An 18954-nucleotide genomic window follows, 5' to 3' on the forward strand; every position below is an offset into this window, starting at 1 on the left:
TAGATAATCTGCGCATTAATGCCTGTGGACACGTTCACCTTTGAAAATATTTTTAAACCTAAGAATTCCAAATAGCACTTTTGAGACCTGATTTTCTTGCTATGTGTTTTCCACCCAATTCCATGGTTGTCATCTCCGTCAACAGATTTTCAAAACTTCATAAATATGTCTTCAGGAGGGCAGCCTCTGTGCCTACCTATCTTCCTAATGAGCATGTCCTGTGTTAGAATGGCACCTTCTGGCATTCTCACCTTGGTCACTAGGGACTTTGTCAGCTTCTCACTGCCAGTCACCTCACAGACAGCACAGCAGCTATTTGGCTGGAGAGCCTGGTGCTTTCTGCACTTGATGCCACGAGTGTTGCCAGTTCCCCAAGCTCCAGGAGGGCCAAGGGGTCACTCCTCCTCCAGGTCTTGTCTAGAATTATCTTCCAACACCATGACTGCCAGAGGCACCATGGGCACAGTTACTGCCTTTTCAAGTCTTAGACCTGCTGGGAATGTCAGAAAGGAGCTTCCGAGATTCCCAAATGAGCAGCAGGCAGTGACCACAAGCAATGGTGCTGTTGGGAGTAGAGGCTGGGGCTGAGGGACTTCTGGCTATGACAGACTGACTTCATGATAAACTTCTTTCCAAAAAAGAAAATTGTGTCTGCCACTCCAACTCTGAAAAACAGAGCACTCAGTTTACACAAAAGGCATCTGCAATTTCATCCATGCAGAGTCCGAGGAGAAGATGCAACCTCCTTTGTATCTCACTTCAGCTCCCTGTACTAGACCAAGCTGAATTCTAGGTGCCAGTTGGGTTTCCATCTGTTTCCCCCTGAGAATGCTTCTAGCATATTGTCTTTCAGGGCCTCTGATCAACTGGAATTCCGGTGTACTCTCCTTGGCTGTGTGGACCTAACACTTATTGTGTCTAGGTCACCCCAGTGGGTTCTCAGCAGTGGTGAAGCCTGGGCACTACAGCACCCATGACAGTGTGGCCTCTAGTGATATGATGGTGGCTCTTAACACTTCACTGCAGTCTGGGCTCTCTGTGAGCCCAGTTTCTACTTTCACAGGATCTGCCCAGCTGGTCAAGACCGCACACTAGCTTGTGAATCTGAACTGGTGCATTAAGATTTTCGCCTTAACACTACCAAAAGGGCACACTGTTGGCCCAGCTTTGAAGGTCTGAATTGTCTTAACACCAAGGAGCATGTTATTAGGATGCTAAACAACAGACATCTGAAAAACACTTAGTCAATGTATTAGTAACACTATTACTACTGCTGCTTATAATTTAATAGTGAAAACTGACAAGATTCCAAAGCACCAAAACTAGATCAATGTCAAAGATGAAAATAAACTAGTTAGAAAAGTTCTGCACAAAAATGAAGTCATTTGGTTACATATTATTTTGGAGAATTTGTTGTATTTTTTAATTTTTAAAAGATCTACTGAAGCATCTTACCTGGTCAAGGTGAGTTTTCTATGAAGAATGAGGAGATATTAAAGTCTTGGTTAATAAACACAGAGGGAATGGCATAAACCCAGCATAAGGACTACAGAAAAAGGTAATTTTCTTATTTACCCGAGGAAAAGACTATGCTCAAGAATGTGTTGAATCCAGTGATGGCCACAATGTCGTCCATGCTGCTAGCTGCCACCAGCAAGGTCGGGATGCCTTTCTCAACACCATACCCATTCTCCTGCAACATTAGCATGTTGGGGACGACAACAGCAGGAGAGACAGCGCCTAGGACAAAACTGAAAGACAGACTTTGAGAACCCATCTGTCTGTCTAGGCAACTTTTGTTGTTCATTTCACAGGACATCATTATGCATTTGAGTGGAAGCCACTTCATGGTGATAGGGCACTGTGCATGTTATTTAGTGCTGGGTAAAACTTCACAAAGATGTGTCTTTTTTTTTAAGATTTATTTATTTATTTATTATATGTGTGTACACTGTAGCTGTCTTCAGATACTCCAGAAGAAGGCATCAGATTTTTGTTACGGATGGTTGTGAGCCACCATGTGGTTGCTGGGATTTGAACTCAGGACCTTTGGAAGAGCAATCGGTGCTCTTAACCACTGAGCCATCTCACCAGCCCCACAAAGACGTGTCTTAAGAAATTGGACTGAGCACAAATTGTAGGCCTCTCCTCTATCTAGCCTTACATCATTTAAAATGAAGATGTTACTACAATTAGAAAATTCATAACACAGCTAGTAGGCAACAGGACACTCCTCAAGGGATAAGAAACCAGTATTTCAAGTGTAATCGACACAGGAGGATTTCAGAAGGAAAACACAAGCCCAATGTGTCTAGCATTGCTGCAAAAGATACGTTACCCATATAAAGGCACTGTAACTGCACCACAGTGTATGCTCTAAAATACTTACATAGTGACTCTACCATTTCCTAATTTCACCAGCAAAACACATAGTTTCTCCACACCCTTGCCAATATTATACATACATGTAAGCCTAATGTATGCACAGAGATACATTTTTTAAATTTTGTTTTCTAATACTGAGAGATGACAAACATTTCAGATGTTTGTTGGCCATTTGTATATTTTTCTGTGGAGAAATGTCTTTGGCATACACACACACACACACACACACACACTTCTTTTAATGGAAACTTTTCATTTCTCTTTCAATTTTCTTTTTTTTTAAATTTTTAATATTTTTTATTACATATTTTCCTCAACTACATTTCCAATGCTATCCCAAAAGTCCCCCATAGCGCCCCCCCACTTCCCTACCCACCCATTCCCATTCTTTTGGCCCTGGCATTCCCCTATATTGGGGCATATAAAGTTTGCAAGTCCAATGGGCCTCTCTTTCCATTGAAGGCCGACTAGGCCATCTTTCGATACATATGTAGCTAGAGACAAGAGCTCCGGGGTTCTGGTTAGTTCATCATGTTGTTCCAACAATAGGGTTGCAGATCCCTTTAGCTCCTTGGGTACTTTCTCTAGCTTCTCCATTGGGAGCCCTGTGATACATCCAATAGCTGACTGTGAGCATCCACTCCTGTGTTTGCTAGGGCCGGCATAGTCTCACAAGAGACAGCTATATTTGGGTCCTTTCAGCAAAATCTTGCTAGTGTATGCAATGGTGTCCGAGTTTAGAAGCTGATTATGTGATGGATCCCTGGATACGGCAGTCTCTAGATGGTCCATCCTTTCATCACAGCTCCAAACTTTGTCTCTGTAACTCCTTCCATGGGTGTTTTGTTCCCAATTCTAAGAAGGGGCACAGTGTCCACATTTTGGTCTTCATTCTTCTTGAGTTTCATGCGTTTAGCAAATTGTATCTTATATCTTGGGTATCCTAAGTTTTGGGCTAATATCCACTTATCAGTGAATACATATTGTGTGAGTTCCTTTGTGATTGTGTTACCTCACTCAAGATGATGCCCTCCAGGTCCATCCATTTGGCTAGGAATTTCATAAATTCATTCTTTTTAGTAGCTGAGTAGTACTCCATTGTGTAAATGTACCATAATTTCTGTATCCATTCCTCTGTTGAGGGTCATCTGGGCTCTTTCCAGCTTCTGGCTTTAGTCTCTCACCATGAGCCCTCCAATTCTGGGTTTTCCACTGCAAGCTGAACCTTCACCAGTGGCCTCTCTTGGCCTTTCACAGTGCCAAGCTCTCCACAGGCCCTTCATGCAAAACCATGGTCGCCTGGGGAACTCTTACATATTACCAAGTTAAACTGTCTGTATGAGATGCAGCCTTGACCGTCTCTGGACCACAGCTTCTGTGTGCTGACACTTGGGAAATATGCTGAGATTTCCCACAGTGAAGCAGATCTCTTCTTAGTCACCACTGATTTCTCAGCCCCAGTGAGTGTGCCCTTTAACCCAGTAATCAGCATAAAGCAATGCTTTCACTTCAGTGGTTCTGGTCTCTCTTCGTCGCCATTGATTCTTCAGCTCTAGCTGATCATCTTAATAGAAAATATTACACCAATGGCCTAGGTAGAGTCTTTGCTTCCCTTTGAAACTTTACAAGCCAGGTCTCCACCATCTGTATCCCTTTCAGCATCCCCATCTTCCAAGATCCTTCAACAGTTCATCAAACTCTGAGCACCAATGGCTTTTCTAGCCCAATGTTCCAAACCCCATCCACATCCTCTCCCAAACACTAGAGTCAGGTTTGTCATAGTAATACTCCATGATACTGGGACACATTTCTGTCCTAATTTGGTTTGTACTGTTTGGGTAAATACCATGACCAAAAGCAACTTGGGGGAGGAAAGGGTTTTATTTAATCTTTTGGCTCATAGTCCATCATGGAGAGAAGTCAGGGCAGGAACTCAAGGCTGGAACCTGGAGGCAAGAGCTGATGAAAAGACAACGTTCACTGCTTGCTGGCTTGCTCCTCATGGCTTGGTGCATCTGATTCTTGATGCTATGCAGGACCACCTGTCCAGGGAGGTCACTGCCCCCAGTTGGGTTGGTCCTTTCTATATCAAGCATTCATTAGTCAAGAAAAGACCCCATAAACTTGCCTACGAGCTATATAATGGAGGAATTTTCTCAACTGATGCTCCCTTCTATATAACCCTATTTGTGTCAAGCTGACAAAAAGCATAGCCTGCATAAATCATGAAATATGAAAGTCTGTATCAGAGGAAAGGTAGATACTGTGCAGGGAGCAACCAGATCCCGACTTTTACCACAGATGTCCCCTAAATAGTAAAAATACACAGACTCGGCCACCAACACTCTAAGTACAGTTCTCAGATATCAGCAATTCATTTACAAAATGTAAAATCCAAATAGATATAGCTGAAGGGTCATTTAAAGCAGGAATAATTAGCAGGCAGAATTTTCCATTCAGTTCTATAAAAGTCTATGCAAACAAACTCTGTGGGTACCAGAAACGCACACAGTGCACAGACATTCATTAGGTAAGCATTCATAAAATAAAAATAAATACATCTTTAAAACAAATAAAAATCCACATTAAATGCACAAATATGTATGTGTATGCATACTACATTTTCTATAGAACAACAATGGATAATTGAAAGTTAAAAAAAAAAAAAGCTTTGCTGGGCCTGGTGGCACGCACCTTTACTCCCAGCTGTAGGAAGGCAAAGGCAGGCAGATCTCTGTGAGTTTGAAGCCAGCTTGGTCTACAGTGAGCATTCCAAGATAGCTAGGGCTCTTACACAGAGAGAGCCTGAGTTGAAAATACAAAAAGAAAAACAATAAATAAATAAATAAATAAATAACCCAGTTTTATAAGAGTATGGAAAAACAAAAATGCTTAGGAATCAACCTTAAAACCCAGTATCAAATTTACACTAAACACCTGCAAACTATAAAACATTGATTGAAAAATTAAGTAGGACTCAATTCAATAGATAGGTTAGGTCACCATCGTAGATTCTACACTGTGTAAGGTAACCAATTTCAAATTATCTATAGAGTCAACTCAATCACATTAAAAGTCCAAGAAGCTATTTTTAAATAATAATTGACAAACTAATCTAAAATGAGTGTGAAAATGGAAAGGACTCAGAATAATCCAATCCCGTAAAATACTAAATAGTTATTATATATAAGTATAAATAATGATTTTCTGGCAAAGCTGTTACGGTGCAGTAACTGGTGTGGGAACAACTATAAACCCTTGCAGAAAAGCAACGCAGGTGCACCTCGGCTCCTACCTCACAGAGCACGAGGAAAATTGCCTGACGGTGGCCAATGCACCTGCCTAAGCCTAAAAGCTTGTATTAGGAAACCTGTGATATTCTACAAATAGAACCAACCATAAAAGAAACAGAAAACTGAAATCAAATTTTAAATTTCCTCTTTGAGACACTGTTAAAAATTAATGGGCAGATTAGGAAGCCACATGCCGACAGAGACAAGACAGAGCCAGGCAGGAGGAAAGGATGCATGCTTTGCTGTGGTGCGCAGGGACAGGTGATACGTGGTATTCTTGAGCACTCCTGAGTGAGCGCTGCATCTTTTCCCCGCCAACACACAACTGTCAGGCCATACATACTGAGGTCACATTTAACCATGTCGTGACCCACGTGTGTTTCTAGGTAGCATGTTGTATATCACCACTGCTCACTTTACTTGCTTATTTAAAACAAACAAATGTTTTGTCTTGTAAACTTAAAAAAAAAAAAAAAAGAAATCTGAGCCAGGTGGTGGTGGCACCATGTCTTTTTTACCAACACTAGGGAGGCAGAGGGTGTAATCTCTGAGTTTAAGGCCGGCATGGTCTGTATTTCAAGACGGCCAGGCTACACAGAGAAACACTGTATGGAAAACAAAGAAAGAAATCTGAATGTTTTCTACTTTCAACCTTTTAACTTAAACATTTTCAGTCTTCATTTGACATATACTGGAAGAAAAATATCAAAATGTAGTTTCTCCTCAAATAATATTCTAATTTCCTTAATATGCTTTTTGACTAAAACTTCCTTAATCTGACTTGAAATGTCAACTTATGATAAGTGTTATTCACACACGTACAGCGCTGAGCATGGAAGCCGTGTGTTCAGACTACAATATACTCACTACAGGCTGTATAACTTGAAGCGATTCATCTAACTATCCCATAACTGTTTCTCCATCTGTAAAACTGAAATAATGTGAGACTGAAACCATCATGACAAAGATAAAGAGGGGCTAACATGTGAGAAGCTCACAGAAGAATCAGCAAATTCTTCAAAAATGTTCATTCCTTGCTGCAGTAAGTTCGGGATATAAAGCGAAACGCTAACCATTTCCCATGGTAATTTCTCGTGTCTGAGATGGGTACAACCTCTGACTGGAGAGACGGGGTCCTCTTCTTCTGATGTGGCACTGTCACTTAGAGAAGCTGCCAGGTGCTTCCTGTGTTCAAGGCAATGAGCCTTGAATGCTGTGTCTGAAAGTTAATAGCTTATAGACAGAATTTGAAACCATAGAAGTTACAGGAGAATGAGAAGGTCTCATACTGGCCCTATATCATTCCTATACTTAAAGGCTGGAAGAGAGAAAAGGATGACTGTTAGAGAAAACAGGAAGGAAGGTTTGGCAAGTTAGGGACTATTATGGACTGAACTGTGTCCCTGATCTCACAAAACCACATGCCAAGCTGACCAGCAATGAGACTAGATTCAGAGAGAAAGCCTTTGAAGAACCAGTAACAGTTAAAGGCATTCATAAGTTAGGTGGACCTGGATCAAAGAGGCCCAGTATTTCATCAGAACAGGAAGAGACCACAAGGATGTCTACAATGAGAGGACAGGGCATGGAAAGGCACAGAAAGATGGTGGCAATCTGAAAGCCAGACAGAGAGGCTGAAAGAGAAATCAAACCTGCCAATATCTTCATTTTAGCCTTCCAATCTTCAGAACTTTGAAGAACAAATTTCTGTTCTTTTAGTCACTATTTAGCTAGTTATGGAAGGAATTAAAGCAAGTCACATATTAGAAGGAAAAATTCGGATTGTATATCCTAGATGAAAGACTGGTCTAGACATAAACATAGAGACCTGGAGAGATGCTCAGTGGTGAACAGCACTGGCTGCCCTTCCCAAGGGTCTGGGTTGAAACTCCAGAATGTACAAGGCAGCTCACAATCATATGCAACTCCATTTCCAGGGGATCTTGACACCCTCTTCTCACTTCTGTGGATGTAGCATGCATGTAGTGCACGGATATACATGCAGGCAGAACACTCATACACATAAAATAAAAAAGAAATCATTTGAAATTCAGTAAGAAATCAATGGACAACATTTTTAAAACTGGCGAAAGATTTGACTGTCATTTTACCAAAGCAGCTGTATGGGCAGTTCCAGTACCTACAGCAGGGCTTAGTGCAGGTGCTTATTAATTAGAGAAACAGAAGCTAAATTCCACACAGAGAGTCACTCATGGTCTCTAAGAAATGTTATGAGTGAGTCGGCAGTGTCAGTGCAGAGGCCATGGCACCCTGGTAACTTTCAGCTGAAGGGATAACCAGAAGGCACGTCAAGTGGCTGTGCCTTACACGTGGCTGTGCTTTAATTTATACATGATAAAAACATGCTAGGAGTGTAGCTGAGTGACAAAATCCTTGCCTCATATATTTGAGGCAGTGGGTTTGATTTCCAGCACAGACTTATGTGTATGTGCATATGTATGCATGTATGTATGCATGTATGCATATATGTATTAGGGTATTTCACAGTTAAAGTGTGAAATTCACTACATTTAGCAATAAGTATGCAATGAGTGATCGTTTTAAAATTTTGGCTGGAATGTGTAAGTGGATACAAGAGTTAATGAACTGAAAATGAAAATAAGCTACGAGCTATGGACAATACTTCCAACTTGAAGGATTTTAACACAAGGGAATGGATAATAGAGAAGATTGATAGGGCTCTTTGTGCTGACAGAAAAGGTCGTTTTACATTTTAATGCTCTGAGAATAGAAGCATTTTTATTTACATGCCCATTAATAAAATCTCTCACATATATAATAAATATATGTATATGTGTACAAATACATATGTACACACAATACAATAGTGTACATACTAAAACACAGACACACAACAGGAGCAGGAATAAGATGAGGGACTATACACTGTACTATACTATTTGACACTATACACTGAGGAGCTAAGAATGTGTGAGTAACTGACAGCAGATTTTTTCAGAGATAGAACCTTGATCTGTACCCCTGACTGGCTACTGCGTCAGCCTTCCTAGTGTGGGATGGCGGGGAGAGGGGGTGCCACAATGCCCAGCAGCATTTGGTAGATATGGAACATGACTCTATCTTTGATCAATTGATTTTTGAGGATTCTTTTTTTGTTTGTTTTTCGAGACAGGGTTTCTCTGTATAACCCTGGCTGTCCTGGAACTCACTTTGTAGACCAGGCTGGCCTTGAACTCAGAAATCCGCCTGCCTCTGCCTCCCGAGTGCTGGGATTTAAAGGTGTGCGCCACCATGCCCGGTGATTTTTGAGGATTCTTGCTCACCCCTAATAGAATGAATTTAATGAAGAACCTGGCTATACAATATTCAGAGTATCTAAAGCTTTAATCAAAAACATATAGCTGTGTAACCTCATGTTATGAGGAAAGGAAAAAAATATTACCCTAGTAGGAACCCCCATTGCCAAGGAAAGTTCATAATGAAGTGGGAGAAGAGAGCGGCTGAGCACGCTTCTAGGAAGCATGGACCAAATGACAACCGCAGACAGACTCCCTTCAGATGCTTCAAAGCCTGAAACAGAAAGGTTGCATTTAGATCAATTAGAAAGGCCAACAAGACAATTACTTAGGCAAACTTTATAGCACACCATTTCTTGAAGGGATAGCAATTCACCCTTGATAAAGTACATCTATATCACTAATAACCTATAGTCACCAATAATCTATAGTCACCAATAATCTATAGTCACCAATAAAGATTTACCTCTCTAATTACTTCTACCTCCTTTAATTTTCCCATTGTACATTACAGTGACAATATCCCATTGGATTTTCCCCACCAGTTAATTGGTGGTGAACTATTTAATAGTAATAATAAAAAAGACTAACATGTTAAAAGTAAAAAGAAAAATTCAATATATTTCAAAAGGAAAAAATTTTCTATTTTCTTTATGGCTCAATCATCACTAGCAATAATTATTTACCCTTTTGGTATAAATTCACTAACTCTATATATACAACTCCCACATTTATTTCTGTAGCTATTATGTCCATGACAAGTCACCTTTCAATAATTCAAACAGATTTCTGATCTCCAGATTATAGTATTTTAAGAAATATGTTAAATGAGCTTTTACATTAATATAAAGTTAATCATGAACATATTTATACATAATCATAAAACAAATTATTGAACTTTTTGATCTTTTTGAAAACAGAGAGGAAAGGAAGCTTTTACAGGATTACTCCATCCTTTGTTAACCGGAAGAAAACAGTGCCTATGGGATAGCCTCTCAGTTAACTACTAGTAGTCTTGCCTAAGGCACATCTATTTCTATGCACGTTACTAAAGATGACAACTAATAGAGGTCTTATATCATTTATACAAAGATCTCTCTTCATATAAATGCTGATGGCTGGAAATAGAAATTATGAAACCAACATTTCGTCAAGTCTTGGATCTTTATCTTAGTTTTACATGTAGACTCAGAACAGCTATACCAAAAATCTTGCTTCTTTTCATTTCTGTAATTTTCTAATATGTCAAAGAATTTTTACTCAAAATTGAATAGGAAACTTACCTGTGGATCCAGTCCAAGCCCAGCTCGTACTAGGATAATAGTAAGGGCAGTGTTTCTTAAAGCTGAAGACCATGAGGTAGGAATATGGACAAATTCATAAATAATCGGAACATTCCTGATGATGAAACCAGCCAGTAACATCCCTAAGGCAGGAGGGAAGGAAGGGAAAAGAAAGTAGAAAACATAGTATATCTGATTAAGCTGATTTTTCCAAGACAAAAACACGGGGTAGGTTGCATACAAGCAAAAGTTGTGCATGGCTAAAGGAATGAAAAGCAGACACATGCAGGTGTGGTGCAGGTGTGGTGCAGGTGTGGTGCAGGTGTGGTGCAGGTGTGGTGCAGGTGTGGTGCAGGTGTGGTGCAGGTGTGGTGCAGGTGTGGTGCAGGTGTGGTGCAGGTGCGGTATGGTTAGCAATGCAGTGATGCCAGGACACAGACATCAAGGGTGAGAGTGAAAATGAGAGGCAGAGGTCATATCCTGCAAGGCTCCTCCGCTTTGGCAGAGTCAGGGGCTGAGAAGATTTTATAAAGGAATTGATACAAGAGTTGCAGTTTTTATGTGTTGATCTTGGGGAATTAGCCAGTGATTAAACAGGCCACAGACACCAGTAAGAAGGCTATGTTATTGTTCATGGAAAAGTTGGAGACAGAAGTTATGGAGAAAGGGGTAGAGAGTCAGTAAATATTTAGAGATTGGGATGCAAGGGTATCGTGGACATGTTAAGAGGCACTGAGACAATCTCTTCAGATGGTGCTTTGCCTACTTAGACGTCTTGGTTATGAAGAAGATATGAGACCTCAGAAAAAGTGCTGCCACTAACTTTCCTGTCCACCTGCAGATCACAGAGCACTAAGATGAAGAAGTGATACAGGAGTGTCAGATTGACATATACAAGATGCTCAGACACAACAGATGCTCAAGCTCACACAGCTTATACAGTACTCACAGGGCATGCAGGGGTGCAATGTTTTAGTTCCACGACATGGACAAAACTTAAGCCTTTTCTAAATTTTCTTCCTTCTAGAATGCATTTTAAACTAATCTTACAACGACTTAAATAATAAACCAATGTCAATAATATATTCAGAATCTTCAAATTACTTTTAAAAATAGACTAAAAAGATCTGTGTGTAGAGCATAAATCTATACAGAAAGCTATATATACATATACAGTAAATGTATATAATTAGAAGTTAGATACTTTATTAAATAAAATTATATATATATACATATATATATATAGTTCAAACAGAAAATGATCAAAATTTACAAATTATCAACAAAGAATACAGATGATTATACACTTACCAATGAGAGGTGGGAGGGGAGGCACTACAGGTATTCTAATGACTTCTAAAATTTTACCCCCAAGGAAAGCACTGTAAAAAATAACTACAAGTCCAAACAAATTTCCACCAGGGAGAACTTCTTGACCTATAAGGGCCCAGAGTAGAGTCCATAGTGCAATGAGTGCAGCTCCTAAAATATAAAAAAATTACATCTATATAGATATAAGTACATGTACCAAACATGAATTCTACTAACTATATTAATATGCAGACTAACATAGCTACTCACAATGTTGATTAATATTACATACTGGCATAATTGAAGGATAGTTGTTAAGATATATTTCAGAGGCCCTATCAGTTTATAGGACAAGTCTTAAACAATTTTCTGAAAGCATTTTAAGGAGCCAGGTAAAAGTACTTGCCATAAAGCCTGATGATTTATGCCAATCTTTGAAACCCATGTAAATACTGAAGGAGAAAATCAGAACCTATGCCACAAGACTGTTTGCTGAACTTAGCATATGTTCCATGGCACATCTGTCCTCTCATTACACATGCACGTGCATACACGCATGCACACACATACATGTGCCCCAAGAGAGACAGGGAAATAAAATATTTCAAACTCTATGTGAATGTTTTTCATTGTAGTGTTGGGAACTCAACCTATGACCTCACACATGTTGAGCAAGGTATCTACACTCAATGGTATCCCTGAACTCTGTAAGGCACTAAAGGTTTCTTGTAATAGCTAAGTATTTCTCTGTTCGTTTCTGGTCTTAAGGTAGGGTTTGACTTTGTCACCTAGGCAGGCTTCCAAGTGTCCTCTTTTGCCTCTGCCCCTAACAGCTGTCATGATGGCCCACACAATAAAGCTAAGTCATTAAGAAATGTTATGACAACATGTTGAGATTTTCTTAAGTTTTAAAACAACCTGACTGGCTATGATACAAATTCTCAACTAAATTCATCATCACAATGGCAGAGCAAATTTTTTTTAACATGAGCTTATAAACCCTTGACCTAAAAAATATTTATTTGGGTAATATTTTTGTTGTTGTTGTTGTGTGTGTGTGTGTGTTTCTTGAGACAGGGTTTCTCTGTGTAATAGCCCTGACTGTCCTGGAACTCACTCTGCTGACCACACTGGCCTTGAACTCACAGATATCTGCCTGCCTCTACCTCCTGAGTCCTGGGATGCAAGGCCGCCACCACCCAACTGTGTGTGTGTGTGTGTGTGTATTAGAAAGAACAAAGCCTGGGGCAAAAATGAACCTGTATATTGTGGGAATAATTATAAGGCACTTTATGCACAGGAAGTATTGGTGGACATGGTGAGTAAATACTTAGAGCAGAAGTATTGGTGTTACAGAGCTAAGGAGATGGGTCAGCATGCAAGAGTGTTTGCCATGCAACTCTAGCTGCCTGATTGATCTCCAGCACCCAAGTCAAAATGCTGCAAGCTGTGGTTTATATCTAATCCCAGCACCAGCACCACTGAGGGGAGATGGGGGTTGGAGGCAGGAGAAGGAGCAGAAAGTTTGCATAGGCAGTGCAGTGCAGAGAAAAGAAGATACCTTATCCCAAGAGCAGGTAGAAGGAGAGAACTGACTCCCCTCAAATTGTCCCCTCACCTGAACAGAATGTCCCTCCAAACCATCAGGTGTCCATCAACTAAGTTAGGTAACAGGGACACAGGAAACCCAGGAGCAAATAAACCAAACAACAATGACAATACACACAAATGAAAGATGTTAGGTGCTGGAAGCCAAGGGTCAGAAGGATCTCACAGTTCAACAAGAGGCAGGCAGAAGAGATCTTAAGAATTCCTAGCTTGGGGGCTGGAGAGATGGCTCAGCGGTTAAGAGCACTGACTGCTCTTGCAGGGGTCCTGAGTTCAATTCCCAGCCACCACATGGTAGCTCACAACCATCTGTAATGGGACCAATACCCTCTTCTGGGTGTGTGAGAGGACAATAACAAGTGTACTTATATAAATCTTCAAAAAAAAAAAAATCCTGGCTTTTGCCGTATATACTTCTTCTAGCATGCTAATATATTCCTTCTAGCAAGGCTATAGAATGTATTTCACAAAACTTTATTAGTTCCATATTTACTGAATAAGAAAGCACTTCTTTTAAAATTAATCTATTTATTATTCTGTCCAACATCATATGTAGAATATTCAAAGCAAAGGAGCAAGGTCTGATTAGGTGAAGGGGGGTTGGAATATGAAGAAAATCAAGCAAGCTAGGTCCTCATGGCAGATGGGACACACACAACTGAACTATAACAAAATTAAATAGCACCAATGAACACACAAAAATCAGTAGTCTTCCTATATGCCAACAGAAAACATGCTGAAACCAAATCGTGAAAAATAGTTCTGTTCATAACTACTGCAAAAAATTAGAATAAATCTAACCTTTAAGAAATCAAATAACTCAATTAAAAAAATTAGTTACTGAAATGAGTCAGAAGTTATCAAAAGCTCCCTAATGATCAGTGAAATGGGAATAAAGACTACATTAAAATTTCATCTTACCCTAATCAGAGTGGTGCTCACTAAGGAAACAAATAACAACAAATGCTAGTGTGGATGCAGACTGAGGGCAACTCCTTCTCTGTTGGCAAAAATGTACAGTAGTCCAGCTGGTGTGGAAATCAGCATGGGGCTTCCTTAAACAAACTAAAAGCCAATCAACTATATGACCTGTCTTAGTCAGGGTTTCTATTCCTGCACAAACATCATGACCAAGAAGCAAGTTGGGGAGGAAAGGGTTTATTCAGCTTACAATTCCATACTGCTGTTTATCACCAAGGAAGTCAGGACTGGAACTCAAGTAGGTCAGAAAGCAGGAGCTGATGCAGAGGCCATGGAGGGATGTTATTTACTGGCTTGCTTCCCCTGGTTTGCTCAGCCTGCCCTCTTATAGAACCAAGACTACCAGCCCAGAGATGGTCCCACACACAAGGGGCCTTTCCCCCTTGATCACTAATTGAGAAAATGCCTTACAGTTGGATCTCATGGAGGCATTTCCTCAACTGAAGCTCCTTTCTCTGTGATAACTCCAGCTGTATCAAGTTGACACAAAAATAGCCAGTACAATTGACCCCTTGTCAACTTGACACACAAACACATCACTAGTAAACCTTAACCCTACATTCTTATTCATCCCCAAGGTCTAAATAAGTTTAAATGTCCCACAGTCTTTACATATTCTTAAAATTTCAATCTCTTTAAAATATCCATCTCTTTTAAAGTCCAAAGTCTTTTTACAATTAAAAGTCTCTTAACTGTGGGCTCCACTAAAATAGTTTCTTCCCTCAAGAGGGAAAATATCAGGGCACAGTCACAATCAAAAGCAAAAATCAATCTCCAATCATCCAATGTCTGGGATCCAACTCACGATCTTCTAGGCTCCTCCAAGTGCTTGGGTCACTTCTCCAGCCATGCCCTTTGTAGCACATGCATCGTCCTCTAGGTTCCAGATGCCTGTACTCCACTGCTGCTGCTGCTCTTGGTGGTCATCTCATGGTGCTGGCATCTCCAAAACACTGCATGACCCCTTCAGGCCTGGGCCGTCAATTGCAACTGAGGCTGCACTTTCACCAATGGCTTTCCATGGCCTCTCACAGTGCAGAGCCTCAGCTGCTCTGCATGACCCCTTCATGCCTTCAAAACTAGTACCACCTGGGTGACCCTTACACATTACCAAGTCCTGCTGCAGCAGGAGTACAAACTTGGCTATCTCTGGAACACAGCCTCTTTGTGCTTTCAGAAAACACTTCCCAGAAGATGTCACCTCAATAATGCTGGTCTCTTCTTAATCACCACTAATTTCTTAGCTCCAGCTAACCAGCACCAATAGTCCCAGTAATGCAAAGTTTTTGCTTTAGTAGTTCTGGTATCTTGCTAATCACAGCTGATTCTTCAGCCCCAGCTAACCAGAACCACAGAATCTTCACAATCCAAAATAGTAATGGCCCTGAAAAGAGTCTTTAATTTTCCCTCTGAAATTTCACAAGCCAAGCCTCCATCTTCTGCACTGTTCTCAACATTATCTCCCAAGCTCCTACACAACATCTGACAGAGCTCTTAACAACGAATGGATCTTCAAGCCCAAAGTTCCAAAGTCCTTCCACAGTCCTCCCCAAAACATGTTCATGTTGTCACAGGAATACCCCACTCCTGTTACCAATTTGTCTTAGTCTGGGTTTCTATTCCTGCACAAACATCATGACCAAGAAGCAAGTTGGGGAGGAAAGGGTTTATTCAGCTTACACTTCCATACTGCTGTTTATCATCAAGGAAGTCAGGATTGGAACTCAAGTAGGTCAGAAAGCAGGAGCTGATGCAGAGGCCATGGAGGGATGTTATTTACTGGCTTGCTTCCCCTGGTTTGCTCAGCCTGCCCTCTTATAGAACCAAGACTACCAGCCCAGAGATGGTCTCACCCACAAGGGGCCTTTCCCCCTTGATCACTAATTGAGAAAATGCCTTACAGTTGGATCTCATGGAGGCATTTCCTCAACTGAAGCTCCTTTCTCTGTGATAACTCCAGCTGTGTCAAGTTGACACAAAACTAGCCAATACATGACCCAACTACATCACTCAGGCATTACCCAAAGTAATAGAGGCCAACATATCACAGAGAGACCTGCATAGCCATGTTTATGGCAGCACTGTTCACAAGAGCTGAGTTACGGAACCAACCTTAGGGTCCAACAGCAGAGGAATGAGGAACAGGTAACAAAACAAAATATATAAAGGACGAAGTTGCCATTTGCAGAGAGATGGATGTAGTTCAAGACAACCAACTGAATCTCAAAAAGAAAACCACATGCCACCTTTCTCTCATCTGTGGATTATGGATTTTATGTAGATAAACACAATCATATATGTGCATATGATAGGAAAGTAGAAACCTAACTGTATAGCGCCACAGGCCAAGTTTGGCTCTAATGTTTCCTATTTCTTCTCTCCTGCTTTCTTTGGATGCCATTACTTTCTTTTTCTGCTTACTCAGGTGATGGTTTTTATTAATTTTACTTATTTTTAATGTTTCCTGAATGTGCATACTTTATGCACTACTTTGTTACATCCTATAAGCTTTGATAAACTTCATTTTCATTTTCATTTAAAGTATTTTTAATTTTCCTTGAGTTCCTCTTTCATACAGTGTTACATCCCTCCATGAGTTTGAGTTGTGTTGTTTTGTTATTAATTATTTTAGGAATTTTCAATTGCCTTTATTATGACTTTTTAAACTTCATTATTGCATAAGAATATATCATTTTATTCTTTCAATATGGTTTCATAGTATAGTTTTGATTTGCAGTTTCCATATAGATAAAAATATTGACCATTTTTCATCTATTTATTGGCCATTTATATTTTTTTTATTTGAGAACTATGTGTTCAACTCATCTGTTCATTTGTTGACTAGATTATTTGATTTTGGCATTTAATTTTTAAAATGTATATATTCTCAATACAATCCCTTTGGCTGTATAACTGGCAGAGATATTCTCTCATTCTGTAAGTTGTCTCTTCGCTCCATCATCTGTTTTTCTTTATTGTAGACAGCTTTAAATTTCATGTATTTCTACTGCTCAGTTCTTGCTAGATCTCCAGAAGTGTCGGTTCCCTTTTCAGAAAGTTCTTGCCTATGACTAAATCTTAAAGTGTTTTCTTTAACATGCCTAGCACTTTCAAAGTTTCCAGTTCTTAGATACAATTTCAAGTTATTTTTTACACAGAGAGATATAGACATGGTTTCATTCTTCTACATATGGATATGTAGTTTTCTTAACACCATTGACGGTTTGATGAAGCTATCTTTTCTCTGTGCTCATGGCACCTTTGTAGAAAATTGGATGGTTAGAGCTATGTGTGTTTATTTCTTGCTGTCATGCTTTCCTGCCATGATGGACTCTTATGCCTGGGACAGCTCACCAACTCTATTGCACTGACTTATGTAATATACTTGTACAATGATGGGTAGTAGAGTAGCTCTGCTTATAGCCATATCACCACAAATAAGGAGCTGCAATATAGCACAGTGGCTCCAACGTCACAGGTGACATCAACTGTAGCACAACCACAGTCTAACAGGACCATACTTGTATAGAGTTCATCACTGACAGAAAGAAAGCCAGGACTCCACACATGACTGGAATCAAGTACTTGTGGGGTTTTCTGTCTTTTGCTCATATAATTGTTATTCATACCACACACACATATAAGGTGTAATTATTGAACATACTGTATTTTTAATAAACTTATTAGATAAGGAAAATAAAAAGAAGTTTTAACCTTCAATCTTTTTCTCCATTCTGTAGGTCTGAGTTGCTGTCCTATATAAAACTGCCTTCTATCTGAAAAGCTCCTGACAGATGTTGCCAGGGAAATCCCTTGACAATAGTGTATCTTCACCTTTTTTTAAAAATAAAAATCAAAAGATGATTTATTCACCCTTAGTTTGTGAAAGATAATTTCACTAAACATGGAACTCTGGATTGATGTTTATTTTTCTTCTCAACATTTTAACCCCTTCTCTCCATTCTTCTCACATCATTTCTGAGGATGGAGGACACACATTTTATTTGTACTCCCAGACAGGTAAGGCTTCTTCTTTGTCTTATTCAAGGTTTTCTCTCCGCCTACTAAGGTTTTAATGATCATACTGTTAGGTGTAGATGGATTTACCCCCCGTGTTCTCTAGTTATTGACTTATAGATATTGTCTACGTAGTCCTGGCTGTCCTCTAAATCACAGAGACCTACCTACCTCTGAATCTCAAGCGCAGGGATTAAAGGTGCAGTCCCATGTTGTGCTCTTTTTAATGTGCTTTGCCTATGAGTTGGTGTCTGACATTTGAGAAAATAATCAGTCATGACTTCTCAAGAATGTCATTGGTTCCTTTCCAGAATTCTTCTCTCTTGACATTCCCAATTTACATATAATCTTACAGTCTCCCTTTAGTTCTTAAACATTTGCTCATTTTCAGCTTTTTTTTGTCCTTGCTCTTTAGTTCTAGAAGTTTATTGTCACATGTTTTCATGTATAGGCTTTTGCTTCCACTTAGTCTACTAGTGACCCAATCCAAATTAAGTATTCATTCCTCCAGTGTCCTCATCTGCGCTATTCCTTCCCTATGATTTTTATCTCTTAGCTTACAACACTCAAATATTTTTCACATATATTCTAGCATATTAGCCATACTTGGTTTAAACTCACAGTCCCAGAATTCTAGCATTCCCACTCTAATGGTTTCTCTTCCTTCAAAAACGTTGCCATTAAAAAATAGACATAGATACAATTTACAAAACACATGAAACTCAAGAAGAAGGGAAGACCAAAGTGTGGATACTTCGCTCCTTCTTAGAATGGGGAACAAAATACCCATGGAAGGAG

At 39.8% G+C, this 18954-nt stretch overlaps 1 protein-coding gene across 3 annotated transcripts in view; it reads right to left on the reverse strand.

Annotated features, from left to right (window-relative positions):
• Positions 1-18954, reverse strand: part of LOC110291092 (sodium/hydrogen exchanger 9B1) — a 54893-nt gene that overhangs the window by 11613 nt on the left and 24326 nt on the right. For all 3 annotated transcript variants that reach the window (XM_021158039.3, XM_021158040.2, XM_029475316.2), the window contains exons 5-8: positions 11551-11721; positions 10240-10382; positions 9103-9230; positions 1576-1751 (exon numbers count right to left, since the gene is read on the reverse strand). In XM_021158039.3, coding sequence (XP_021013698.1) covers positions 1576-1751; positions 9103-9230; positions 10240-10382; positions 11551-11721 — 618 coding nt within the window. The remainder of the gene's footprint in view (positions 1-1575; positions 1752-9102; positions 9231-10239; positions 10383-11550; positions 11722-18954) is intronic.

This window comes from Mus caroli, unplaced genomic scaffold, assembly GCF_978045245.1.
Source record: "Mus caroli unplaced genomic scaffold, Mus_caroli_1 scaffold_3, whole genome shotgun sequence".
Classification (NCBI taxonomy): Eukaryota; Metazoa; Chordata; class Mammalia; order Rodentia; family Muridae; genus Mus; species Mus caroli.